Below are 12,500 nucleotides of genomic sequence, written 5' to 3'. Positions count from 1 at the left end.
TCTGATATTTCCTTTAGAATTAACTAATTCATTTAAAAAAAGAATTTCCCTAGTAATCAGTCATTAAATGGCTGCAACTAACAATTATTTTAATTATTAACAAATCTAAGCAGCTGTCACAGAAATGTGGCGTTTTATAACAATACATGAAGCGCACGCGCACACGCACACGCACATCTGAAAACCTTTTTCAGATACTAAACAATGACAACAAATAATTTTGCAGTCATCTCAAATTCAGGACGTATAGAAAGATATACAACGGTTAATGTGACACTAAATACACAGCCTACCTCTGGCGGACATGAAGTAAATGCTCCTTGTCCTGTGCACAGCGCAGTGAAACAATACCATACATGACAGTCAGCCTGGTAGTCCCAACAAGAGCCAGAGAGTGGATCCTTGTCACCTGCTAACCGACAAGGACCGGTTCTTGAGAAAGGCGGAATAGCTCTGTGCATGGTTTCCATTGGATTACGCAAGAATTTAGTCGTCATACTATCTCTGTCCCACCTCTTATCTTGAAACCGGAGCTGGGAAGCAAGAGTAAACACTCACCTGCCATGTGTTCGCACCGGCAACATTTCCTTCAGTCAACAAACACAATCAAGTCATTTTGAGAAGGACACAGTCGGGGAAAGCCTTATATCAACAATGCTCTACAGTTTAAATATATTCATTGATGCTTATGGCCACAGAAGCTGTCAGTTCAAGAGCAGAAACATTTGGGCAATAAACAGAAAATGTATTGGCAGCAATTTTGAAAATGTGTTAGTTTTTAATTATTTTTTGTAGAATAGAATTCTAGAATCTAGAATTCACTGGTTTCAGTTTCTAAAATGTAAATATTCACTGTTTTTCTTAGTCACCTATAATAGTGAACTGAATACTTTAAATGTAAACTTGCACTCTGGTAAATACACTATTTTATAGATCAACATTTTATAAAACGTATTTTATAAACCAAACGATTATTTAAAAAGATAAAACGAGAAAATTATTGACAGACAAATCAATCTAATAGTTGTCAGTTCCCAGCATTGTTCAAGGCAATACTTCCCTTAAGTTTCATTAAGATGCAATATCTTACTTTGACAATAAATAACTAAAATGCAGGACATTTTGTGGCCACTTATACACATAGATAGTACTGGTTAGGATATTAACTTGTTATGTGGTCATTTAAAAAGGGTCATCAGCAACAATTCTTAGCACACCGTTGAACTATTTGTGCCAAATTCCCAGGAGCATGTCAAAACAGAAACTTGAGATTCAACTGATCAGGCAACATTTTATCCACTCTTCACACTTCCCATTTTGGTGATCACGTGCTCACCCATTGTGAGCTTTTTGTTTTCATCCTTCTGCACATACCATCGCATTGAGCTGTGCTGAACGTGTTTGCCTCCCTATTGGTTTGAATGGGCTCATTATCCTATGACCTCATTCACTGACTGAAGTGATTTCAACCAAAGAACTCCAGCTGACTGCATGATTTTTTTGTCGATTGCATCATCCTGTAAACTTTAGACAGTGTAGTGCGTAAACAGCCTAAGGGCGCAGCCGTTTCAGATTCAAAGACCACAATATCTGGAACAATTACAGCGTGTTTAAAGTCACTTTAGCTCTTCACTTGGTTTGACTCTTTTTCCCGCGGTGTTTGAATCATGCGTTCAAGGTAAAGAAAAACAAAAAGGTAGCCCATGCTTTTGAAAAAGACTGGAACCCTTCTATAACGATCCTCCCTTAAATAAATACACAGTAAGAATCTGCAGATTGCACTGAAAGAATATTGATAAACAAATGGAATATGAATTTGCACTATTCAGTTAATTGAACATATTGGACAAAAGCTTATTAATATCAAGAAACACTGAAGGACAAATGACAGGAACTGAGAATAAGGACGACGCAAAAACAAAACAGCAACAGAAAGTATCAAATGCTTGCCCTTTCACTTTTTATTTGATCTATAAAAATCTAAATTAATGTAAATGTATTGTCAATATCATCGGTTTACTTTAACTATTGCTAGTGTAGATCTCTGAATTGCTGGGAGGAATGATGTGTGGGCATTTTGCAAATTAAGTGAGAGAAATGTGTTGCCATTCACAATTTATATAGGCCTAAATAGCAGCCACATAGGTGTGTGTGTGTGTGTGTGTGACAAAAGTGAAGCTGTTTTTTCCCCACAGTGAAATACTTTCTTTAGTAGATGAATGGTTACTTGTGTGGAAAACTACAAAAGAAAAGTATAAAAAAGCTATTTGGAAGCTGTCATTTTGTGACATATGCTACAAAATGAACCATAACTATTTCAACATGCATACGCCCAAACAAACCCTATCCACTTAATGGGATGCTTTCTAAAGTGAAAAGCATGTTTTCTTTTGAAGAAAGCTTCATTTGAAGAAACCATCATTAGAGACTCAACCCTAACCCTGCGTGGGAAAAGAGGTCAAGCTAAGTTAAATGGAAAGCTGAGCTGCAACACCATCGCTGTAGGCTGCTCTATAATCATAGCCTTTTCAGATTAGTTAGTTAGAAATGAGCATCACCCATGAGAATACACATACTAATGTCAAATGTTTGTAAAAAAGATCTGCTTGCAATTAATCAGGCCTACCTTTTTGTGTCCAAAAGTATCAGATCCTGTTGTGTTTCTGTAAAGGAAACACAGGGAAACAGCAAGTGAGTCAATTTATTTTCAGTTAATTCTCACGATGACACATTCTTCACGATGATGCCTGTTTGGAAAATTACATACTAGAAAGCTGGATATGAGTCAGTTAAGTATGAACATGCCATCACATGCTCGCTGTCTGACTAATATACATCTTAGTCTGTTAACTTTAATTTAAAGTTACAGACGAAATTTAAAACCGTGCAACGTTACAAAAATAGCAAAACAAGCTAACGTTTTACGCGTTTAGCTATCTATCTATAACAGTAAATGGAGCACGACAACACGACTGACACCAAAAAGACATTTAGGTGTTCACTTCACCTACCTCAAACTGAAGTACACAAATACACCACAAATATGGCTTCAGCTACAGGAAATAATTCCACCAATTTTAAATCTTCTTAACTAATCTGTTCTCCCAGTTGTTTACTAAACTACTCACTCGTCCATCTGGGAGGAACTCCGCTGTCTGGGGAAGCAGAACTTGAAGAAGCCACTCCTCGCGCTGAAAATCTGCCTCCAATTAGGATTCCACGGTTGCTGCCTTCATGTGCCATCAGAAATGTTGATACCGCTACATAAGCGCAAACGATCGACCAAAAAACATCAATTTTAAGCATAAACTCCTTGCTTTAAATGTGTTTAGAGTTCGGAAGAAATATAAACGACCTTCTTGATGGATTTAAAGTCCTGTTTTATACAGAAACATGCGGCGAATAGGCCTGCAACAGCAGCAACAATGACATGGTTGAGTGATAGTTTGAATGAAGGTCTCTCCCGCCCCCTGTCGTGGCTTTGCGTTACTCGATTGCTAAAATATAGCTTCAGCTTCTAAATCAAACAGATGAGCCTGCCATTTAAATAGATTTACAAATATGTTTATACGTTGGAGTATGGTAATTCCGAGAAACACGTAAACGCAGCAACAGGTTTATCAACTAGTACAAGATTTCAAAATAAAAGCTTAAATGTCCAACGTAAATTGTATAGCCTATTTATAATATACAAATATATTTTATTTTTGAGGGATTTGCTGGAGACTAAAGGCTATGTCAAAATACATCTACATCTGTTGAGGAAGATAATATGATACAATCAAAAGCTAAATGAACTCATTGAACTTTGTGGTGATCAAGAATTAACTTTCAATCTGAACTTTTATTGTTTGTTTTCCATTATATGTTTTATACACTCCTCAATTCACTCCAGTGAAGCACATTTCAAAATGGCACACATCTGTTAGACCCAAATATCTACCACCATCTACAAGCTCTCTTCACTTTACCAAAAATAATTATGTCCCAGCTGCATTAAAAAAAAATCTTAGTGATGGGTCTGCTACAAAAATAAAAACAACACCAAGCACACGCTAGTGACTGTTGGAAATTCTGCGATAAGTTGTACCAAACAGGATTTTCTCTCAGTTCAACAGGAAGGATCAGAAGGACACTCATAACTTTAAGCAAGCTGAGACAAAAACAATAGAAGTGAGTTACTCTTGGTCACTTTGAATGAATACATACACAACTTATCACTAATTTGTTAGTTTGGGGTTATATGACAACTGAGCATGGTCTGGAATGAAAGAGTGGTAAGCGAATGGCATTGTCTCAGCCTTTCACTTTGTTTCGGGATAGTTATTTCAGCCTTTTTCCCTCATCTTTCAAACCGCCTGTCCTCTGTCAAACATGTGTACTCTGCTGTCTCCAAAGGAGTTTCCACTGCTCTTTAAATTAAGACAGATTGCTGCTTTTTGACCTGTGATCACTGCTCTATCTTGGCTATGTTTCATCTCCTGATTTATAAGTCTCTGTAGGCTATTTGCCATTGGCAGTTTCTGAAAAGAAGATTAGATTGAGTGACGCTCCAGACACATATGGGATAACTTATCACATCTTCACTTCTTCTCTTCTCTGTGTCGGTTTGCTCTTTTTAATTGCTGTATCGACAAATGCCCACTTTGGCTAACTGCAGCTTTTAATGATTCCCTGAGATGTTTGGACTTTGTCTTTTGCCTCGATGATATTTGTCTGCCTGTGTTGAAGAATCCTGATAAACCCAGACTTTTCCTCTATTGTCTCGGCGGAGTGGTCGAATACAATGTTATACCAACCTTGGAGCATTAATTATTTGTAGAAATCAGTCTTTTCTCACCATCTAAAGATTTTTGACACTTTGTCAAATTTTCTCTTGGTCGAAGAATTTCCTCTAACTGAATGAACAATTAAACTATATGCAATTAAATACAGTACTATATAGGAAAATGTCTTAAATTTAAAAGAACCCTTTCATACATTTACATTTTCTTTAATCAGCAGATCAGAGATCAAAGTAAAACAGTAATTACTGTTTTACTTTGATCTCTGATCTGCTGATAAACTTTATTGTTTTTAGTAAATGTATATTTTCACATCCTTAGAGTATGCATATGCTCCCCACAATACTTGTTGCTTGTCTCGTAGGAATTCTGTCTCCTCTCCAACTCACAAACAACAGTTTTTATGTTCTTCTGCAACACTGAGTTCTTTCAGTTTACTTTTGGTGTTTTCTTGAAAGAAAAACTAAATTAAATAATCAATTGTCATGGCTAATATAATGTGTTACAAGATAATTCAGTACATTGGTTATAATAAAAGACTAAAGCTTAATATTTTAGTGCTGCAACTAAATTAATTTAATCGATTAATCTTTTAGACTACAAAATGTAAAAAGATGCCCGCCACAATTCCCAAATTCCCAAATTCCCAAAGTAGTCTGTTGAATTGTCCTGTTTTGAAAAGCCAAAATCCAAAAATATTCCATTTAGAAAGATATAAAACACATAAAAAAACAGAAAACTCATATTTGTGAAGCTCAAATTAGCATGTTTATATTTTTATTAATAACATACTTTAAAATAGTTACAGATTAATGTTCTTTCAATCAACTTATCTATAAATCATCTATTAGGTTCAGCTCTTAAATATTCAGCTCAAAAATATTCAGCTCAAAAATCTAAAATGTATGGCTTTTTACCACTACAATAGATACCGTAAGTATTGGTACTTATAACTATATCAAGCAAGCAGTCAACAGGGTATTCAAACTAAGATTTATTAAAATAGTTCAAATATTTGAAGCCATTTTCAATATGGTTTAAGCTTTGGCTGCTTTGGGAGCAGTATTAAAAAGGCAGCAGAAAGGTCATTTCAGGGCTGGGAGAAGAGATAGTATTCCTCTCATCAACACAAATCTTTACCAGCCTCCAGTGACAGGGAGCAGAGCAGATTACCAGTCCGCCCACTAAACTAAACTAAACGTTAAACTGTGGTGTATCGAGCAGGACCGGGGCAGGAGCGGAAAGGAGAAGACCCATTGGGGAAATCAGACAGGAAGGTGGGGTTATGAGTGGTTGAGGTCTCCATCAGGGCCTGCCGTTTCTTGCGATCACGCCTCAGGTAGCGGAAGTTGAAGGGTGGTCGTAGTGCTACGGGAGCTCCTATCTCTTCAGAGGATGAAGCAAAAGGATTAGCACCTGGTGGTCGCTGTTGCTGTTTTACTAGATCTTCAGCAGACTCACTGGAAGAGGAGGTGAAGGGGTTAGAGGGGTTGACAACAACAGGGGGGTCAAACGGTACAGGGTCAAAGGGCACAGGGTCAAGAGGCACAGGGTCAAGAAGCACAGGGTCAAAGGAGAGAATGGGTGTGGGGTCAAACGGCGCTGGTTGAACAGCAGGGGGCAGTGTGGGGTCAGAGGGAACAGGCAGCGGATAATTTCCTGGGTCATCAAACAGAGACGGGAAGGTCGGGATCGCAGGGTCTTGGGGGAGGTTGTGACCTTGAGGCTGCACTGGTCTCAGGATGTCGACATTCTGCAGACGGGGAGACAAGATCATACCAAACTGATATTTGACAAACTCACTCTCACCAGTTGCAAAAAGAGTCTCTGTCACATAATATTGCATTACACACCACAGCTCTAAGAAGGAAAGAGAAGCCCAAAATAATTATAGCACAGAACCATACAATTTTAAATCTCACACGTGAGTTTAAACACACACAAGCACAACTTACATTTAAAGACACAACAGACAAGATATGAAGGAATAATTATATTGCCAGTGGCATTCATTCAGAAAGTTGAATGATCATTTCAAAGGTTGCTTTAGTAACATCTGAAACAAAACAGAGCACAAAACATTCATCAAATCTCACTCAGGCAGTGAGCTATTACATTCCCAACTGCAGCCCCACAGTGTGAAGTGATTGGCACTTCATATTACATTTTGCTGAAGCTTTTGCATGTTACTGTTTTTTCTGCTATGAGTGGTAATTGTTTTTCTGTATTAATTGTATCGTCAATAAGAATTACAAATAATTTTATCTGGTTGTCTTCAAGTCAGATTTCATAGGTTGAAGCATTCCCATCAATCTGTTAGATTGTGTTTAAGAAAGAACATGAAAGCTCTGAAAACTGTAAAATACTATCAGCAAGTAGATAAGAGGATGGAGTTTTAATTGTTTTACATTATTTTCCTTTCATCCACATTTTAAACATATTGATTATGGATATTTGTTGTAACTTTTTCTTTGGTCTCACTTTAGAAATTACAGTTGCCACTTTGGCTTAATTCACTTATGGACAAGATGTATAACATAGTTTAGACTAACTAACTAACTAACTAACTAACTAACTAACTAACTAACTAACTAACTAACTAACTACCAGCTGCAGCACTGCGGGCAGAACAAGCCGAGAGTTAAAGGCAGTAGTAGCAGCATCTCTTTTCACGAGGCCGGTGAACAAGTCACAGAAAGCAACGGAAGCTTCATTTTTAAATAAAGAACAAGAAAGCCTTTTCGGACGGAGAGGTCTTGAAAGGTGCAATAATGTTATTGAAAACACTGTTCAAAGACGAGAAGAAAGGTTCCGATGTGATCTCCACTCTCTCCGGTGTTACAAAGTTAGTGGTTTGTACAAACACGATATGATTTGAAGATGTGACAGTTAATAATGATTTCCTTAATTTACAGAAGTGATTCTGATAAAAGTGATAAAATATAACTGGTGTGATTTTGAACACAATTCTACAAATGTGCTCATTCATACAAAACTGTCAATAAAGATATTTACAAAAATATCAGAGATGTGAAACTCTGAACATAAATAATGTTGCATGTTTAAATATATCTGTTTCCAACCATAATTTCATTGTGAGGAATAATTAACATTAACATGTGATCAGACAGTCTCTTCACATATATGAATATTTATTATGATTATTATTATTAATGATAATATTATGATTAAAGGTGAACCGTGCAACTATATTATTCAGGAAGTTTGTGTCAAACAAGTAGCCCTTCGTATTATTCAGTACCCTTGAAGTAGTTCTCAGTATCAAAAAGGTTGGTGACCCCTGGTTTAGACTGTCATACACTAGAACACAAAGGCAAATTCCTTGTATGAAAAACCTATGTTTCTGATTCGGATGGTAAATATTTCTTAACTGCTTCCTTTACCTTTGCTTTAAACATCTCACAGGACACCTGGACATCAGGATGGACGTTCAAGTCTCCGTGCACAGATCCGGCACAGAAACCTGCAGTCTGGGAGGAAAGATGAGACATTTATCAATTTCATATATTATATATATATATATATTATATATATATATATATATATATTCATATATTTCATATAGAATACTGGGTCACAGCAAGAAAGAAAAAATGCAGCAGGATAGAGCAGGGAGTGTAAAAAAGATAATAAATTAAGTAATACATTAAAAAAGGAGAAGAGGACATGTCAGGCTTCTTTAATAAATTAATCAATTACAGCCTTTTAGTGGTGTCAGTTTTAAAATGAGAAATTAATCAGTCACATCATCAAATAACACTTCAAGGAGCTGCTTCAGTTATAGTCAACAACACGCCGGCTGATTGACGTTTACTATAATTATTAGGTTTTCTGAATAACATAAATTTGTGTCAGCATAGGAATCCATTTTTTTTAAATTAATAGAGCACCTTCAGACAATGTTTTTTAATGATATTGACATTTCTATGAGACCAAATCACAATTGGAGTTATATGCAACCTTGTTTTTTGTCAACATTGGAATTTCAAAATAAGGGATTTTTTTTGCCAGACTCCGTCCATATTTTAACAGCTCTCAGCCACCAATGTAAACGTAAACACATAAGGGACGGGTATATACATTCAAGAAATACATGTTTATTAAAGTATGTATTACTTGTACAGACATGTTTATAAGATTTATGTATTTTATTTATTTATTATCAATTTATTTGATGATGGATGAGTTGTGTGGCTTTTGTTTTCCCCACGAGAACTTCCTTGCGATGGCAGAGTTGGGAAACATGTCCGCTACACGGCGACTGAAATCATCGCAGAAGCTGAAGGCTACATTATTTTTGGCGCAAAGCATCGACATTTTTCCCTCAGCTTTGGCCACTTGGTCTGCCTCCGACACAGTTCTTGTTACACATGAAGTCATTGACAGTGTATGTTTTTGTTGTGCTTGTGCTTGTGCTTGGACGATTTTTCATGCTGGCGAACATCGCTTATTCCACCGTGTGCAATGCTAACATCTGAAAGCACACTTTACAAAAAGCACGAGTTTGCCCGACTCTGCTTTTAATAAATAAGGGAAGGTCTCCTCTCATTTGGTACTGACATAAAGTTCTAACTTGTTTGGCAGGTACAGCTGCGTCTCCATCTATCTCCCGTTCACTGTGACTCTCATCCATATGTTTTCGTCTTCTTCTGTGTTATTGTTCCTGTTTTCTTCTTCTGTGTGTTTACTGGTGGATAACGTTTTTCAGCTAAAGTTAAACATAATACTGTCACCTGCTCTACCGGGGGCCACATTACCACTGTACACTTTTTTATATTAGGCCTATTTTTATTTTTGTTGAAAGGTTAAAAATACGGGATAATTACGAGAAAATATTTAAACGGGAGAAAAACGGGATGGAAGTAAAAATACGGGATAATCCCGGGAAAAACGGGAGGGTTGACAGGTATGGTGTTACACTAATTTAACATTGTACTTGTTTAATACAGTATTTTATAGTATTGTTACATTACATGACATTAAGCTGACGCTTTCTAAAGCGACGTAAAATATGTGCAAACAATCATGAAGATACAACCTGTTTTTGTGTTATATTAGCTTCAAATAGGTGAAATTATTTTAAGTGCATTACAATAGCTTCAAATAAGCCAAACCAATGTACGTGCAACTTACAGAAAAGGTAGAATAAAAAATCAACCTTTAGCTTCAAATAAGCCAACCAATTTAAGTGCTCCATACAGAAATAAGATTTTTTTTTTATTACTTAAAAAAATAATATATATATTCTTGGCCAACTGCGTGTGTGCAGTTGAAACAGGTGGGTTTTCAGTCTGCGACGGAAGGTGTGAAGTCTTTCTGCTGACCTGATATAAATATGGAACTTGTGCCACCATTTTAGAGCCAGGATAGCAAACAGGTGGGTTTTATTTAAGGAGTATCTCCCACTCACAGTGAGGGAATAGTGAGTCAATTGGCCGATGCAGAATGAAGTGAGCGAGCTAGGGTGTATGGTTTGACCATGGCCTGAATGTAGGATGGGCCTGATCCATTCACAGCACGGTAGGCCAGGACCAAAGTCTTGAAGCAGATCCGGGCAGCCACTGGTAAACAGTGAAGGGAGCGGAAGAGCGGTGTAGTGTGGGAGAACGTGGGTATACATGGAATCGGAGTTTCGGGCTTCCGGTGGAATCGCAATGCATGCTGGTGTGGCGGGCCTAGAAAAGTGAGTACCAACTTTACAAGGGCCGCCATATTGGACTTCTTCTCTGCGTGTTTACATTGTATTTGGCTAGTTTTTAGTGTGTAATCATCGCTCTTCTAGTTATGGGATTTGGACACCGAAATTGTGTGGTGAAAGGATGTTCAAACAGTGGGAAAAAGCTAAATAAATGGGCAGAATCTCATTGTGAGCTTCACGATTGCACGCGTTTGATGAAAAATTGCGACCGCAAGCCCCCGTTCGAACTATTTCCATTTCCAACAGCACTAAAGAACAATGATAGAAGGCTAGCATGGACCAAAGCTGTAAAGAGACAGGATTACAATGCAAAGTCTTGGGATCACAAGAAATCTTCGTGGATTTGCAGTAAGCATTTCATGCAAGGAAAACCAACAAATGAATTCCCTGATCCTGAACTTGACCTGGAGTATGTGGTAGTTTTATAATAATTAACAAACACAAGTTAGGTATATATTTATAATAGCTTACCCTGCAACACAACTGCAATAAGCACTTATGATATCGCCAGTTTTCTTGACTGTGCAGATCCATGTCGAATGTGACGTATGGGAAGTTTTCATTGACTGAGTACATTTTGCTTTCAAAAAGCAATACTCAAAATCTGCGAGAGGATTGAAAGATATTTGTTTCAACCAGCCAGAGTCAAACAGTCTAAAAGCTTTGCCTTCTTTGTATTCGTTCAAAGTTCGTTTATGAAACTCGACATCGTTCCCTGGGTGGTCAGACATTAAAAATACCGTTATATCGCTGAGGTATATCCGTGGCCAAGAAGTCATGCTGTTGTTTTCATTGACCCAGCCATCCTGCAATGTCAAGGGATCAGGCACTGAAACGCCACTCGGCATAACCAAAAGCTTAGTCTTTTCTTTTTCTGTGATTGAAATTCTTTCGTTAGCTGTTGGTTGATCCTCAATGCTCATCTCTGATGCAGCAAATACCCTGGCAATAAGCTCGAGTTTTGTTCCTGAAACCTTTAAATTCTGCTTGCGGCAAAATTATTTTAAAGCTTCGACTTTCCACATCTGAACCTCATCATAAGAAAGGAGTTCAGAACTCCTTGTAGAGTAGTAGGTTTGTTTACCCAAAAGTAAAAACACGCTTGAAGAATAAGCTAAGTACAATGTAAACACGTAGAGAAGAAATCTAATATGGCGGCCCTTGTAGAGTTGGTGCTGACTTTTCTAGGCCCGCCACACCAGCATGCATTGCGATTCCACCGGAAGCCCGACACTCCGATTCCATGTATCAGAATCAGTTGAGTGTCATCTGCACATGAAGCCATGACAGTGAATGATAAAGCCAAGTGAATTGGTGTACAGAGAAAAGAGGATGGGACCCAGGACAGAGCTCTGAGGAACCCCAGTGTTGAGTTGACAGGGGTCCGTCAGAGATCCTGTCCAGATTACCCTGTAGGTGCAGTCCTTTAGGTAGGATTTGAGCAGGGAGAGAGCAGAGCCTGAGACTCCCAGTCCTTGGAGGGTGTAAAGGAGGATCTGGTGGTTAACTTAGTCAAACGCCAAAGGTACAGAAGGATGACAACAGAGGAGAGGGAGGCTGCTCTAGCAGTGAGTAGTTCCTCAGTGACAGTGAGGAGGGAAGTCTCAGTTGAGTGGCCTGCCTTGAAACCGGATTGGTGCGGATCAAGAAGGTTGAAGGTAAGACAAGAGTTTATTGAAGACTGCTTGCTCAACAGGAGACAGGTCTGTAGTTTTTCACTTCAGAAGGGTCGAGTATGGGTCTCTTTAGGAGAGGGTTCACTCTTACCTCTTTAAGAGTGTTTGGAAAGCAACCAGTTGTTAAGGAAGAGTTGATGAGATGGGTGAGAAATGGAAGAAGGTCAGGAGCAATAGACTGGAGAAAGTGAGAGGGGATAGGGTCCAAAGGGAAGGTGGTAGGGCGTGCAGAGGTAACAAGGTTTAGAGAGGTGGGAGAAACAAGTTAAAGTTGGGGGAAGTGATGTGGATGGTGAACAGTCGATGTCAGTCGGTGAGTTG

General features: G+C 38.1%; 2 protein-coding genes across 5 annotated transcripts in view; both read right to left on the bottom strand.

Moving 5' to 3' along the window:
* Nucleotides 1-3,355, bottom strand: part of LOC115006886 (G-protein-signaling modulator 2-like) — a 15,855-nt gene extending 12,500 nt beyond the window's left edge. Inside the window, exons 1-2 of one of the 4 annotated variants that reach the window (XM_029429496.1) lie at nucleotides 3,129-3,355; nucleotides 2,627-2,663 (exon numbers count right to left, since the gene is read on the bottom strand). In XM_029429496.1, the coding sequence (XP_029285356.1) occupies nucleotides 2,627-2,663; nucleotides 3,129-3,306 (215 nt within the window). In that variant the 5' untranslated portion in view covers nucleotides 3,307-3,355. Of the gene's footprint in view, nucleotides 1-2,626; nucleotides 2,664-3,011 lie in introns of all 4 variants that reach the window. The other 3 variants (XM_029429497.1, XM_029429495.1, XM_029429498.1) reach the window with 3 other exon arrangements.
* A 2,242-nt stretch (nucleotides 3,356-5,597) lies between these two features.
* LOC115007280 (alpha-2-HS-glycoprotein) overlaps nucleotides 5,598-12,500 on the bottom strand; it is a 12,836-nt gene continuing 5,933 nt past the window's right edge. The window contains exons 6-7 of the mRNA XM_029430082.1: nucleotides 8,189-8,275; nucleotides 5,598-6,537 (exon numbers count right to left, since the gene is read on the bottom strand). Coding sequence (XP_029285942.1) covers nucleotides 5,986-6,537; nucleotides 8,189-8,275 — 639 coding nt within the window. The 3' untranslated portion in view covers nucleotides 5,598-5,985. The remainder of the gene's footprint in view (nucleotides 6,538-8,188; nucleotides 8,276-12,500) is intronic.

The sequence above is a fragment of the Cottoperca gobio genome, chromosome 4 (genome assembly GCF_900634415.1).
Source record: "Cottoperca gobio chromosome 4, fCotGob3.1, whole genome shotgun sequence".
NCBI classification, from domain to species: Eukaryota; Metazoa; Chordata; class Actinopteri; order Perciformes; family Bovichtidae; genus Cottoperca; species Cottoperca gobio.
The sequence above is the reverse complement of the archived record's forward strand: the minus strand, read 5'-3'. Positions and strand labels throughout refer to the sequence as shown.